Source organism: Megascapheus bottae, chromosome 3 (assembly GCF_031878675.1).
Source record: "Megascapheus bottae isolate mThoBot1 chromosome 3, mThoBot2.hap1, whole genome shotgun sequence".
NCBI lineage: Eukaryota > Metazoa > Chordata > Mammalia > Rodentia > Geomyidae > Megascapheus > Megascapheus bottae.
Window position 1 is genome coordinate 87782835 of NC_143511.1, and position 14580 is coordinate 87797414.

Sequence of the window (14580 nt, forward strand, 5' to 3'; positions counted from 1 at the left end):
CTTTTCACTAGTTAATTAAAGATTAAAGTTTTAGGATTTGTCTGCCTCAGCTAGCTTGGAATCTTGATCCTCCTATCTCAGCACCCTAAGTAGCCGGCATGAGCTACCCAGACAGAACACTGCCTTAATCCTTGGATCTTTGTGTTAGAAAGGGTGTCTGAAGGCCTGAGCTCATTCTGACTTCAGAGTCTGATGTTCTCAGAAACAGCTAATGGGTCCCAGCAGGTTCAACCTTCTCCTTTTGATGGTCACAATACAAACTCCTAAATCTCTCTCTAATGCTTCTGCTGGTCACTTCAAAAAAAAAATTCTTCCAAAAGACTACATTAGGAAAAAAGAAAGAAAAGAAGAAGGAAAAGGGGAGGAAAAGAACCTAGCATTAACTATAGACGCCTGATGGGTTATGATTACATTATTTTTCCTTAAACACTATCCCCAGCATTCTTCTTGCACTCTAAATTACCAATTCAAGTCCCTGTGTAGCTAAATAATAATAATTACCATATAAATGAATATGCATATGTGTCATTTTTCTCCCTAAAAGCAAGAAAGCCTGTTTGTTTTGGCGGAGGGTTTGTTTTGCTTTTGAACAACCAAAGCATATAATTAGACGCCTCACCTCTGTCTCTGGAGATCTGCCTCTACCAGGAAAAGATGAAAAAGGCTCTGGATGCCCCTTGAAGGTTAGAGAAGATTTCAAAACAAATTAAAGGAGATATTTCTTTCCTCTGCAGGTAACAATGGTGTGGACATGATCCGAATCACACAACTGGGCAGCAAGGAGGGACTTGCTGGAGGCTGGCCCTGTTGTGTGGCAGATGCAGAGACAGAGGCAAAAGGGAGCAGGCCTCACACAGGAGTGCAGCTCCGCCGTCTGTAACGCAGGGCTTTGAATGAGCACCATGCCAGGCTTTCACTGTGGTTCTGGGACTTGCAGTGGGACACTCAGCAGGATGCAGAGTCTACACAGGTCCTGAATGCTGCGTCTGTGACGCCTCCGTGGGGAACACGGGGCCAAGTGCTCAGCTCTAGTCACCTGTCACCCAGATCGGGGTGGAACCTGCCTCTCTGCACAGCGTGATGACGGACGGAGCAGACAACTGCTATCCCCTCAGAACAACCGAGATTATAAACACCCCCAGGATCAGTAATATGAACTCAACAGTGTCATCATGTGTACACATAACTGACAATGCTCGTCAGAATGCAATGTGATTAACAACATTAGTATGGTGGTGGTGGTGGTGGTGTGGTGGGCACTGTCCTGAGCTTTCCTGTTCCAGGCTAGTGCTCTACCCTATGAGCCACAGCTCCATTTCTGGTTTTCTAACGGTTAATTGGACCTTCCTGCCTGTGCTGGCTTTGAACTGCGATCCTCAGATCTCAGCCTTCTGAGTAGCTAGGAGAACAGGTGTGAGCCACCAGTGACCAGCAGCAATGTCATTTTGATGGTGGTGGCTGCTAGCAAACTCAGGATGCTCGGTCTCACACTTGGTCTCCAAGGTAGAGGAGGAGGAAGAGGAGGATGACAAGCAGCAGGAGGAGGAGTTAGAGGGGCTCTAGCAGTCCTCTCCTGAGAAGTAATCATATCTTTATCCCTTCCGAGGACGGCAGGCCAACCACCTAGGGCCTTCCTCCAGGCTCAGCACCACCTCCCTGATGATCAAACCACAATCATGAACCTAAAGGGACAAACAGAACCGCAGGCAAAGGATGCTGTTTATGAACTCATGGCCTCACCCCACAAGTTGTGGATGTAAGGGTTTCCCCCAGAACAGCACCCCCAAAACAATGAGAGATGAATGCCAGCATAGATCTCTGCCCAGGGCCCTACACAACCAAGAGCAGCACAAATGTCACAGTACAGTCACTACAAAGCCTCTGGAAACAAGACCCATGCCAAGTGCATGACCCAGAGAAGGCTGGATGGAACTCAGTCAGAAGCCAACGAAACCAGTAAGATGCCAAGACAAAAATATTAACATTCAGCCGGGCACGGTGGCTCTTGCCTGTAATCCTAGCTACTCAGGAGGCTGAGATCTGAGGATCAAGGTTCAAAGCCATCCCAGGTACAAAAGGACCTGAGACTCTTTATCTCCAATTAACCTCTAGAAAATATGAAGTGGGGCTTGGCTCTAGGGTAGGGTGGTAGCCTTGAGCTGACAAGCTCAGGGACAGCGCCTAGGCACAGTTCAAGCCCCATGAACCCCCCCCCCAAATATATATATTAACAATGGCCATAGGATTTCAGTAGCACCCAGAATCTCATAACAACATGTAAGACATGCCCAGGAGGGGCCAGGAGCATGGCCTAGTGGTAGAGTGTTTGGGTGGCATGCATGAAGCCCTAGGTTCAATTCCACAGTACTACATACACAGAAAAAGCCAGCAGTGGTGCTGCGGCTCAAGTGGTAGAGCTCTAGCCTTGAGAAAACCCAAGGACAATGTCTAGGCTCTGAGTTTAAGCCCCAGGACTGGCAAAAAACACCAACAAATGTGTCCAGGAGATAGAACAGCTAATCTGAGGAAGATCAGGCAAATCTCAGCTCATGGAAAAGGACAAATGCCATCAGCTCTGGCATGACTCATATGGTGACATTACTGGACCAAGACTCTAATACAGTTAATAGCTGATTTTTAAAAACCCTGGCTAGTCAATGGATGCAAAGACAAAAAGTCTTGGGAAAGAAACAGAAGGTAGATCTAGAAAACGGAAGTGGGGCTTGGCTCAAGGGTAGGGCGGTAGCCTTAAGCTGAAGAGCTCAGGGACAGTGCCTAGTCCCATGACCTACCCCCCCCCCCAAAAAAAAGCCGGGTGCAGTGGCTCAGGCCTGTAATTGCAGCTATTCAGGGGGCTGTGCACTAACCATAAAGACTGAGAGACTCTAATCTCCAATTAATCACTAGAAAATGGGAAGTGGGCTGTGGCTCCAGGGGTAGGGTGGTAGCCTTGAGTTGAAGAGCTCAGGGACAGCGTCCAGGCCTAGAGTTCAAGTCCCATGACTGACAAAAAAAAAATAGAAGGTAGAAAGAAAAACTAAACGGAATTTAGTTTAGAACTGATGAATAAATAAAAGCACACTGCTTGAGCTCAAGAGTGAAATGGAGGTGTGGAACCTAGATGTGGTTCAATCCAGAGGATCGATGCTGATAACCAGAAAATTTTTTAAAAATTAAAAGAATAGGGCCTCAAGAACCTGTGGGACAACAAGCCGGTGCCAGAAGTGTCACAGGAGTGTCACAGGAGTGTGCTTCAAGCACACTGAAGTGGGCTTCAGCTCCACACGACTACTGCTGTCTTGGTTGTCCCTACACCACCAGGTGGCCCCGCAGGACCAGCATGTGGAAGCAGCCAAGATGCTCCGCCTGCCTCAGCCAACCCGGACACGGACACGAAAAGCCAGGGGCATTCCAGTCAGCCGTGGCCCGCCTTCTTCCGCTTCAGGGGCGCAGGCAGCCACCTGTCTTGCTGTTGCCCCATATTTCTGTCCCCAAGTCCCCAAGAAGGCTCAGTGCATGGGTGGGGACTCTGTCATCCTCTTGTCTGGTTTCAGGGTGGCTTGTGGAGACAAGGTTTTCTCCAACTGGACAGAAAATTACTTGATGAAATCAAGGCTAAATGTTTAATAGCTCTGTCAGGTCCTGGGGCGTCTTTGCAAGGCATGCTGGTTGCTTTAACCCCTACCACTCCACCGCTTTCTCTGTCGCTGTCCCACGATGGAGGCTCCCCCTGTGGACTGGCTCTTTTTCTTTCCTAGGCTGCCACAGCTCCCCTCCCATACCCAGGGGCCGGGACATCCACCGAGCTCTTGTAGATCTGCTCTCCCCTTTCCCGGCTCCTAGCCGTCCCTGCTGGGGACCCAGCCTTACCCTCCGGATGCAGTCTTCTTCCCCCATGCGTTCCTTGATGAGCTGGATGAGCATATTGTTGGGAATGGTCTAAAAGAAAGATGACCCCGCAACCCCGCATGAGAACCTGCTGCACTTGGCACTGGCCCCGCGGAGGCTTGTCCTTGCTCCAGCCCCCGTGACATGCCTGACTCAACAGGCCCCCAGGTAAAAACTCTGGAGAGCTGGAACAGGACCTATGCCTGAGGAGCAGCCAGGCATAGAGGGGTGAATGACCCACAGTTCCCTCATGTTGGGTGACAAGAGCAGGCTGCACGTGCCATGTGAGCAGGAGCCAAAGGGTCCTGGGGTACTGGGCCCACAGCTCAGAGGCAGGGCTGCAGGGGAGGGGGCTCGGGGAGGCTCAGGGCTCACACACCCAGGGGCAAGTCTTGACTTTCATAAATCTCATATATACAACAACAGACATCGCTAACAAGACCTAGACCTCTATTTTTTTTTATGTGCCTACTTCCCATAAAACAGTGGTTCCCCAAACTTCCGCTGAGAAGCCTCTCAGTTACCTTTATCCTTTGGGATTAGATGAGGACAGCCCCACTTTCAGATTCTGAGGAGAAACTGTTGGTTAGCATATCCTATGCCTGACCACAATGACTGATCCAGACATTGCCTCGAACCCAATCCCAGTGGGTCATTTTCAGGCCCAGGACATCAGTGTAATCAGCAGGAGCAGAAATCCTGGCTTTCTACAAGATTGGATGGTGAAAGAAGAAGACCTGGAGCTGCAAGAGCCACTTTGTAGGCATGAGGCATTTGTAAGGGAATGAAGCCAGCACCAAAGCCAACCAAACTCCATCCTGGAATGGCTTTTCCAAGAGTGTAAAACTGGGAAAACAGCAGACAGTGAGGGAAGGCAGGAGGGGCACCTCTGCTGGGATTATGTGTTTGCTTGAAAGTTATAGTGCCACCATGGTTTCCAGGAAGTAGGAGCATAAGAAAGAGAATGAATGAATGAATGAATGAATGACACATAGGGAAAGGAAGAGATCTGAGAGTCTTTCTCTGTGTCCTCACCATATTGCCAGCCCTGACCCTACTCTTCCTGCTTAAGCAGACGGTTCCTGCACACTCCTGGGAGGGTAGGTGTGAGGAGAGCTGAGAGTCTGCATTGTTAACACACTCCCCTGCTGTGCAATGCAGATGCACAGGTCTCAGCCCCCTGACCTCCTGGGGGGCTGCTGGAGAGCCCCCCAAGAGTGGCCTTGTCCACCAAGGTTGGCGGAAAGCAGGTGGAACAGGCGGAAAGCAGAAAGCAGCCTTGTCCTCCCACATCACTCCTCTCTTCCCTTCCTGCCCCCCCCCAGTCCTGTCACAGGCTGTCTCCCAACGCTACCCTGTCCCCTCCCCTCCCTTCCCCCCAGCAACAGCACCCACTTGGGGGGCAGCACGGGACACGGGGCCCCCAGTCCATGGTGACAGGAACAGTCTAAGGTGGTGGGTTGAAAGGCAGCAGATCTGGGTGGGGCACAGCACCCCAGAACCTGCACAGCAGGGGCCAGGTGGGGGCTTTGAGCGAGGTCCGTCCTGAGCGCTCCCCACCGCCGCCTGCCACCCTGCTGTCTTGATGCCAGCTTTGATGTGTCACTTCAGCACCAGGCTTGCTGGGGCCGCTTCTTGAAGCCCTGCCAAACTGTCTTTGCAGGAATCGGGCTCCCTCCTTCCCAAGCTCTATAATGCTCTTCCATCCCAGCCCCCTGAGTCTGCCTTTAGGGGGAGGATCAGGGACAAGAGCATCAGGCGAGGGGCCCAGCGTGGCCACTGGAGTCATAGCACAGGCCCAGCCTGGCCCTTGTCCTGCAGCGTGGGGCAGCACAGCACCCGTGGCTTCCTTGTTCTTGGGGCAAGTGGCTTTGTCTGCTCCGGTGTGGCCTTTCCTCATCCCCTCACTAGTGCCCAGGGCTGGCTAGGTGGCTACTGATTTGGTACCATCTGAAAAAGGACACTGAAGGGCTGGGGCAGAACCTGAACTGCCACCTGCGGGTGGAGATGCCGCCTTCCCTGCGGTGCCCAGTGGGGCTGCACTGCACTCTGCTCCCCGGAGTGCCTTGGCTTCGGGACCAGGCCTTTCCCACACCGTGGTGAGCTTCCCAAGCCCCACTCTCAGAGACCCTGCTGTAGCTGTATCACCTTGGTATATGGCGATTCCTGAGAAGTCAGAGGCATTCTGGTCCTGGAGGTAAGGGAGAGGGGGAGCTGAGACACGGGACCTACTCCCCAGCCTGTCCTCCTACTTGAGCCTTCCAGAAATGGATCAAGAATCCTTTGAAGAGATTGGCTGGGCGGGGAGTTTGGCCTAGTGGTAGAGTACCTGCCTAGCATGCATGAAGACCTGAGTTCAATTCCTCGGTACCACATACATAGAAAAAAGCCAGAAGTGGTGCTGTGGCTCAAGTGGTAGAGCTCTTGAGAAAGTCCAAGGACAGGGCTCAAGCCCTGAGCTCAAGCCCAGAACTGGCTAGATAAATAAATAAATGAGGGAGAGAGAGAGGGGGGGGGAGAGAGAAAGAGAGAGAGAGAGAGAGAGAGAGAGAGAGAGAGAGAGAGAGAGAGAGAGAAAGAGAGAGAGAGAGAGATACCTCTAATCCCCGCTTCTGGAGAGCAGAGGTCAGGAGGGTCAAGACTCAAGGTGATGAGCAAAAGAACTCAGGGACAGTGCCTAGGCCCTCAGGTCAAGCCCTACAACTGACAACACGAGAGAGAGAGAAAGGGGGGGGGGAGAGAGACAGAGACAGAGACAGACAGAGACAGAGACAGAGAGAGAGAGAGAGAGAGATAAATGGGCCAGGAGCATTGCCTAGTGGTAGAGTGCTTGCCTAGTATTCATGAAGCCCTGGGTTCAATTCCTCAGTACCACATACACAGAAAATGCCAGATGTGGTGCTGTGGCTCAAGTGGAACAGCATTAACCTTGAGAAAGCCCAAGGACAGTGCTCAGGCCCTGAGTTTAAGCCCCAGGACTGGCAAAGAGAAAAAAAGAAAGAAAGAAAGAAAGAAAGAAAGAAAGAAAGAAAGAAAGAAAGAAAGAAAAAGATTCAATGTGAGTGAGTCCAAACAGAATGTTAGTAAGATCCTAACTCCCTCAATGACCCAGGAATGATGGTGTTCACCTGTGGTCCCAGCTACTAGGAGGCAGAGACAAGAGGACTGAGATTCCAGGGCAGCCCAGGCAAAAGCCAACAATCTTGTGTCTTGAAAATACAGAAGGCCTGGGGCATGGCTCAGATGACACACTCGAGGAACACATGAGGTCCTGAGTCCATTCCCTAGAACTTCCCCCCAATCCCCAGCCTGTATCTTTCTGAGTGTGGAAACCAAGGCCATTGGGTGAGAGCAGCAAAGGCATCTCAGAACCTGCTATGGCAAGGGTCAGTCAGCACAGGCAGTGGACAGCCGTCCGAGCAGGTAGGAGTGGGGACACTTGAGGGGCAGGAAGGAGAGGGCAAGCATGGCCCGGTTGGAGGCCATTGGTGTGGGGAGGCTGGAGGTGGCTGGCCAGAAGCAGAAGCATAACTAGTGTGCTTTGGCCCATCCTAAGATGGCAATAGGGACAAAAACTAAAAAGAAAATGGTTGGTTACTAACCACATGCTGGCCCGGCTGGGTTTGGCAGTTACTGATTGGCCTCCTGGCCTTGGTGAAGAAAGCAGGCCGACTTACTGGGCTGGTCGCTATAGACAGTGGGTCAGTGATTTCCGAGTCTGCCTCCTGGCCATTTGTCTATCAGGATCTACAGACTAAATGTCTCCAGATACAATGAAATGCTGTGTGGCCAGGGAGCCAGGGAGGCCAGAACAGGAAGCAAGAAGCTGGGCGCTGGGACCAGTGGGTTTTCCACAGTTCTCTCACTTCGGCAGACACTTTTGGTGTTCGTAGTAAAGCAAGAAGCACACAGAAAGGCTGGGTCAATCTCGGCGTGCCCTGGGTCCTCCACATGCCAGCAGCAGCTCTGCCTTGGCTTTGGGTTTGGACACTCGACTCCAGACAAGCTGAATACCCCCTCTGCTTTTTCTCCTGCAGTACTGGGAGTAGATCTGGGCTTCACACATGCTAGCCCCCAGCCTGTACACTGCTCCCAGCCCGAGCTAGCACCTAGATCTTGGCAGGTGGAGAAACCTAATCTGAGTAAACTGATAAATGAGCCAGTCAACCTTGCCACCAATGATGGGACTGAATCACGGTCTGCCCTCCTGCACACTGGCTGGTATTCAGATTGGTGGTACTGCCTCTCGCCCACGGCTGGCAGCTTCCAGGGCTAAGGAGAGTACCACAGAACTGCGCCCTGTATACAGCAGGCAATCAGGAGATGGCTTGGTGAACACCAACACCACTAGAACTTGGTTGAGAACATCAGGTGTGCGAAGGGACCGTCACTGCTGGTGAACTGTACTGTAAAGACTCAATCAGCAGACGAATTGAAGATGATAGTTAATGAGGCCCTGCCTAGCCTGACACACCCACTTGGGCACTTTGGGACAGATTGCTTCTTAAGCTCAGCACCCTTGCCTTTCATCTTCTCCCCACCGTGTTTCTGAACCAGGAACCTCAAGAAGACCCTTGAAAGCGTTGGATGTGGTCTGAACTTGGCTGGTAATTAGCGTAACGAAGCCCGGGAGGAGTTGCCTCGCCTCCCTCCTCTGGGCTCAATTCTGGGAACCTAATGAAGCATCTTTAGCTTAGAAACAAGCAGAGAAAGCAGGATCTGAGAGGCACTTTCCTGCCAAGCCTGTGTCCCTGAAGCCGCAACCACAGCTCTGCCTCCCCCAGGGCTTCGGGGAAAATTGTGGGGAGGTGACTCTACTGTGTGAATGAGGTCTTCCCTCTCCAGCAAGTTGTCACAAACCTGGGGCTGAGTGCCTCCCATGGCCTCCACTTCACCTCTTCCCAGCCCTGAGCCAGGGCTTCACCCAACACCAGAGCTGACTGCCTGGGGCGCCTGACCAGCTCATTCCAGATGCCCTTCCTCAGACTTTGTCCTTGAGCTGTTTCTGTCCAAATGAGGACAGGGGCTAGGATGGAGTAGCTGTCAGGAGTGGCCAAGAGCAGAGTCAAGACAGACAGACAGACAGCAGAGAAGAAGCCAGGGAGCTAGAGAGAGTGGTGAGAAGAGCTAAGGGGCCCAAAGGGGCTGAGAGAGGCCCTGGTGCAGCAGGTCTCAGTGCCCTGGACCCCTGCAGGCCCTTTCTCTCCAGACAGCCCCTATGCACTCCGGTGACTTGAAACTATGGGCTGGCCAACAACATCTATCTGCTGCCACCATTGGCTGGTATCCCACAATGTCTAGAGTCTCACTCCAAGTTCTTGGAAGAACACTGGCCATTCAAGCCTACAGTGAAGACCTTGCCATTGCATGAGCACTGGAGAGAGAGCACTGCAAGACGGGAGGGGGACCCTGTGATGTCACTCAGGGTGAATTCTGAACCCTGAGGTAGCTACAGGCCTAGATTAACCACTATACAAAACAAGTGGCTGCCTGGTACCCAGCATGGGGAGTCCACATCCCACACCCTAACTTTTGTCAGCCTTGAGTGCTCAACAGACACAGGGATCTTACTTCCTCGGCCATGTCCGGTGCCAGCAGGGGAATGCCCCAGAGGCCCAGGCATGTAGCTGAAAAGACATGTCTCTGCTTCATAAACCCAAGAGATTTTGGAGGAAATACTTTCTGTTTCTATTTCTACTAACCAAAGGCCATGCATTCAAGCCCTGCACGTCCTCTGAAAGGACTTTTTGCAGGAACAGAGCAAGCGGGGTGCTGCAAAGAGCGCAGGGACCCTCGTGGAGCGTCCTTCCTGGAGCGTCCTCCCCCATGATGCGAGCTGAGTAGAGCAGAAGGGGATCTGTCTGCTCCTTAGGGTGGGTGCTGTGCACCGGGTACCTAGGGAGCTGCAGAGAAATGCCCGGACAGGCCAGCATCCCTCTCAACTCATAGTCCAGCCCAGTCCCACACATCCTGATAGCCTCCAGGCCCACCTCCTGCAGGATGGACACCTGCACTCTGCATCTGCCCCCTACACTTGGCTGACCCTAAGAAGAAAAGGAGCAAGCCTCGACTATCAGGACTCCCACCTGGACAGAAGAGAGCTGTGTCCACCCCACCCCCCACCATCAGGGGTCTTCTCCCCTGAGCCGCAGGATCCCTCCTCCTATCACATCCGGCCTTTGCTCTCTACTTAACCCAGAAGAAAATAGAACTGGCCAAGCAAACAGGGGCAGGGAGAAGTGTGTGTCAGGAAGCACGGGGCCAGCCTTACCTTGAATTTCTGGTAATAGTTCCTGGCTTCCGTAGCAACAGGAGAAACCTTCTTTCCCATCATGTTCTCCTTAGTGAGAAGATTGCTGTTCAGATGTTTGGAAAGCCACATTGCCTGAAGAAAGGAAAGCAGAAAAGACAACTTCAGTCACAGTGATAAATACACTGGGTCCATCCAAGGCCTGATGTGGTGGCAGACATCTGAAATCCCCTACTCAGGAGGCTGAGGGGGAAGATCATGAGTGTGAGGTCTCCCTGGTCTACAGAACAAAACAACTGAAAACAGATGCCTCGGTCCTTCTGCTACAACAGGTTGGCCATAGGGAAGAGTGCAGTCTGTGGGGGCGGGGGTCCTCTGAAGAGCCACATCCACATGGAACCTCCCAGCCTAAGATTCCCACTGGTCTGTACCAGCCCTGGCCCTACCTTTGCAAGTTTTGTGGGTCACAAGCTTTGCCAGTGCTGGAGCTTGAACGCTAGGCCTTGTGTTCTAGCTTAGCTTTTTGCTTGTGGCTGGTGGTCTACTGCTTGATCTGTGTGAGATACATCCAGAATGGTCAGACATATGTCAAACCTTTTTCTCCAAGTTTATGGCCAGGTCTTATTTTCTGAAATGTTTTTGATAAGCAAACTTTTTAAAAATTAATTCTACCTTATTAATTTATCAACATTTTATTACCTTATTAAAATGCCTTACTTCCAGCATTTTGCTGGTTATCTAGAAATAAAAGTCTCCCTGATTTGTCTGTCCAGATTGGCTTCCAAATGTGACCCTCAAATCTCAGCCTCCTTGAGTAGCTTAGATTATAGGTGTGAGCCACTGGCCTTTTTCTTTTTGTTGGTGATGGGACTTGAACTTAGGGCCTGGGCACTGTCTTTGAGCTCTTTCACTCAAGGCCAGTGCTCTACCACTTTGAGCCACAGAACCACTTCTAGTTTTCTGGGGGCATGGCCTAGTGGCAGAGTGCAGGCCTAGCATGTACGAAGCCCTGGGTTCGATTCTTCAGTACCACATACACAGAGAAAGTCGCAAGTGGTGCTGTGGCTCAAATGGTAGAGTGTTAGTTTTGAGGAAAGCCCAAGGACAGTGCCCAGGCCCTGAGGCCAAGTCCCAGGACTGGCAAAAAGAAAAAATAATAAAGAGTCTCATGGACTTTGTTGCCTGGGCTGGCTTTGAACGATGGTCAGATCTCAGCGTCCTGAGTAGGATGACAGGCGGGAGCCACCAGTGCCTAGCCTCACTTTTTTCCTAAATATTGGGTCATGATAAACGCTGGTCAAGTGAATGTTCAGTTCTTTGGTGACTATTGTGCACAGTCAACAAGAGAAGAACTTTCCACACGTGATGTCCTTAGCTGAGAGCTGTGGACAGGGAGTTCACCAATGGGCCTGGGCTTCAACTCTAACTGCCAAGGACCTGACCCACCACAGACCAAACCCACTGCCTACGTGAATCTGCACGAACCCCAGGGAATGTCAAGTTCACCTCCCACTCTACAAGTTCACTACATTTTAGATGGTTATTCTGAATTTCTCAGATATATCTCCCCTTTGAGGAGGATGAGATGATTCCAGGGGAACTTTTAAGCCTAGGTATAAAATCCCTACCACTGAAGTTCCTCAGTGAAATGCCTGCTTTAAGTGCAGGAGAGCGTGAGGGGAAACAAAATCACACAGAGATGGCAAAAAGGATGAGGTGAGGCCTGAGGATGTTCAGTATTCTCTGGTCCTCTTGGATAGCTAAAATAGTTCATTGATCAAGCTTTCAAAGTGGAGGACATTTGACAAAATGTATGTGAACCGTCTGCAGGAAAGGGTGTGGTGCCAGTGTGTGTATGCCGACATGGGCATGTATGTTTTCACTACAAACTGTGTGTTTTCTTTCTTCTTTCTTTTTTTTTTTTTTTTGCTAGTCCTGGGCATGAGCTCAGGGCCTGAGCACTGTCCTTGGACTTTCTCAAGGCTAGAGCTCTACCACTTGAGCCACAGCACCACTTCCGGCTTTTTTCTATGTATGTGGTACCGAGGAATCGAACCTGGGTCTTCGTGCATGCTAGGCAAGCACTCTACCACCAGGCCAAACTCTTGGCCCCAAACTGTGTGTTTTCAGTGCACACTGAAACTCAAGTTAAAGTTGGGCTCATGGAAACAAGAGGCAAATAAAACCCGAGTTGTTTAAGACAAAAGTTCCTGAGCTTGGAGCCTGCTCTTGCCAGTGAATCCTTCCTTGTGATCAAAGAAAAGCTCCAGAACTGGGGATGAGGTAGGGAGTGTCAGGGACAAAAGCCCTTATCAAAAGGTGCTGCATAGTACCTTAAGAACAACAACTGTCCCTTGGTCATCTCATATTGTTACCTCACTTTGTTACCTGATATATTGGATATATTTGTATTTGGTTATTTGAAATTGGATAGGGAAGGGGGGAAAACAAGATGAGGGGTGGGGGTCGGGAGGAGGGAAATGGGGACCAAGACATGTGAAAGGGTATCAATGTATGGGAATTAATGCACCATCTATCTGGCAAATATCATGTAACCCTTCTATTAATTACAATAAAAAAATATATGAGAAAAAAAAAGGATGTTAAGTGCATGTTAAGTGGCTGGACTCACTGGGAACAAGTCCCACCCCATGGGCGGTCCCAACAGCTGGATCACTGCTGGGGCCTTCCCAGCTTAGCTGTCCTGGTAGCTCTATCCCAGGGGAGTCCAGGGACCTGCATTTTCAAAGCACTGTTAGCTTTTGGTTTCTCATAGTGACACATACCATGGTGATTCATGTTACAGTGGTTGGATTCAAGGGGGGAGAGGCTCACTGCAGAGAGGAGTGGAAGGTGACAGTCTACACAGAGGAGTCCAATAGGGAAACTATACATAGACAGAAGGACGGAAGGACAGATTCCTGACAGATCAGATAAGCTAATTCTAAAGGCACAGCAGACAGAGTGTCTTGTGCAAGGGTCAGCCATCTTAGTCCTTTTTTGGAATAAAGGTGCCAGTGAAGCTGGGCACTGGTGGGTCACATCTGTAATCCTAACTACTCAAGAGGCAGAGACCTGAGGATGGTCTTTCAAAGCCAGCATGGCTGGAAGGCAATGGAATTCTTACCTCCAATTAACCACCAACATATTAGATGAGCTGTGGCTCAAGTGGTAGAGTGCTAGCCTTGAGCACAAAAGCTCAGGATCAAGGCTCAAACCTTGAGTTCAAGATCCAAGACTGCCAATTATAACTACCTGCCTTGTGAGCAAGGACTCTGTCTTTAGGGTAGGATTCCCTGGTGCTCACTAACAGGATTTTTTTTGCCAGTCCTGGAGCTTGAACTCAGGGCCTGGGCACTGTCCTTGGACACTTTGCTCAAGGCTAGCACCCTGCCACTTGAGCCACAGCACCATTCTGGCTTTTTCTGTGCATGCTAGGTAAGCACTCTACCACACTTGCAGTCCTCCTCACTAACAGGATTTTAAGAGACAGAAAGAGTTCCATGTCAGATGATTAAAATTTGAACACAATTTTGACACTGAAAAAAAAAGGGAACTAAGGTCTAAGTCCACTAAGTTTGGTGACAGAGTCGTCGCCTAGCACATGCAAGGCCCTGGTTCCATCCAAAGCCCTGGAGTGTGGGGTAAGGAGAAACACAAGAAATGAAACCATAGGTGAACACCAGCGCCCGCTCAAGAGGACTCCACGGGACTGACATATTTGCTGGATCTATGGAGTATGTGGGGGGGGGTCCTAAGGCTTGAACTCAGGGCCTGGGCACTGTCCATGAATGTCTCATGGACTTTTCTGCTTGGGCTGGCTTTGATCCACAATTCTCAGATCTCAGCCTCCTGAGTAGCAAGGATTACAGGTGTGAGCCATTGGTGCTCGGGCTGCTTGCTGGATCTGTAATGCTGCATTTTCTTTCCATAGAGAGAGAACAAAGTGAAGGTGGCAAGTGCAATTACACTTTTTTGGGGGGGAGGGGATTGGTGAGAACACTCTGCAAGGGCTGCACCAGGGTGGTTGGGGCACTGTGTTTTTGTATATTTTCTATACTAAGAACATATACGGTCTTCTATAACAAGAAAGTAGGAAGGAATAGAAGCCGCCAGGCTGGGTTACCCAGACAATCCACGGAGGTGCAGTGCCTTGCAGCTGGAGTGTAAATGAGGGATGACAATAACACAACACTTAATATGTGCACTTACTATGGTTGTTTTCCCCGAGGCGGGTGGACCTAATACCACGATCTTCGGCACTGTGGAATAGAAAGATTTGAATGTCACCACTCAGCATGACAGAGCAGCCTCCCTGGTGGTGGCACTCGGCGTATTTATTTCTTCCCTCCCCAGATTTCATTTCTGCTGTTGACATGTCCGTTTGTCACCCAGCGGCCGGGAGCCGCTCCTACCAGGAAACTTGTCTGTGTTTAGTGGTA

The 14580-nt window shown here is 50.7% G+C and overlaps 1 protein-coding gene across 6 annotated transcripts in view; it reads right to left on the reverse strand.

Annotated features, from left to right (window-relative positions):
• Ak8 (adenylate kinase 8) overlaps positions 1–14580 on the reverse strand; it is a 97402-nt gene that overhangs the window by 74926 nt on the left and 7896 nt on the right. For all 6 annotated transcript variants that reach the window (XM_090330866.1, XM_090330868.1, XM_090330865.1 and 3 more), the window contains exons 3-5: positions 14351–14400; positions 10160–10273; positions 3871–3939 (exon numbers count right to left, since the gene is read on the reverse strand). In XM_090330866.1, the coding sequence (XP_090186992.1) occupies positions 3871–3939; positions 10160–10273; positions 14351–14400 (233 nt within the window). The remainder of the gene's footprint in view (positions 1–3870; positions 3940–10159; positions 10274–14350; positions 14401–14580) is intronic.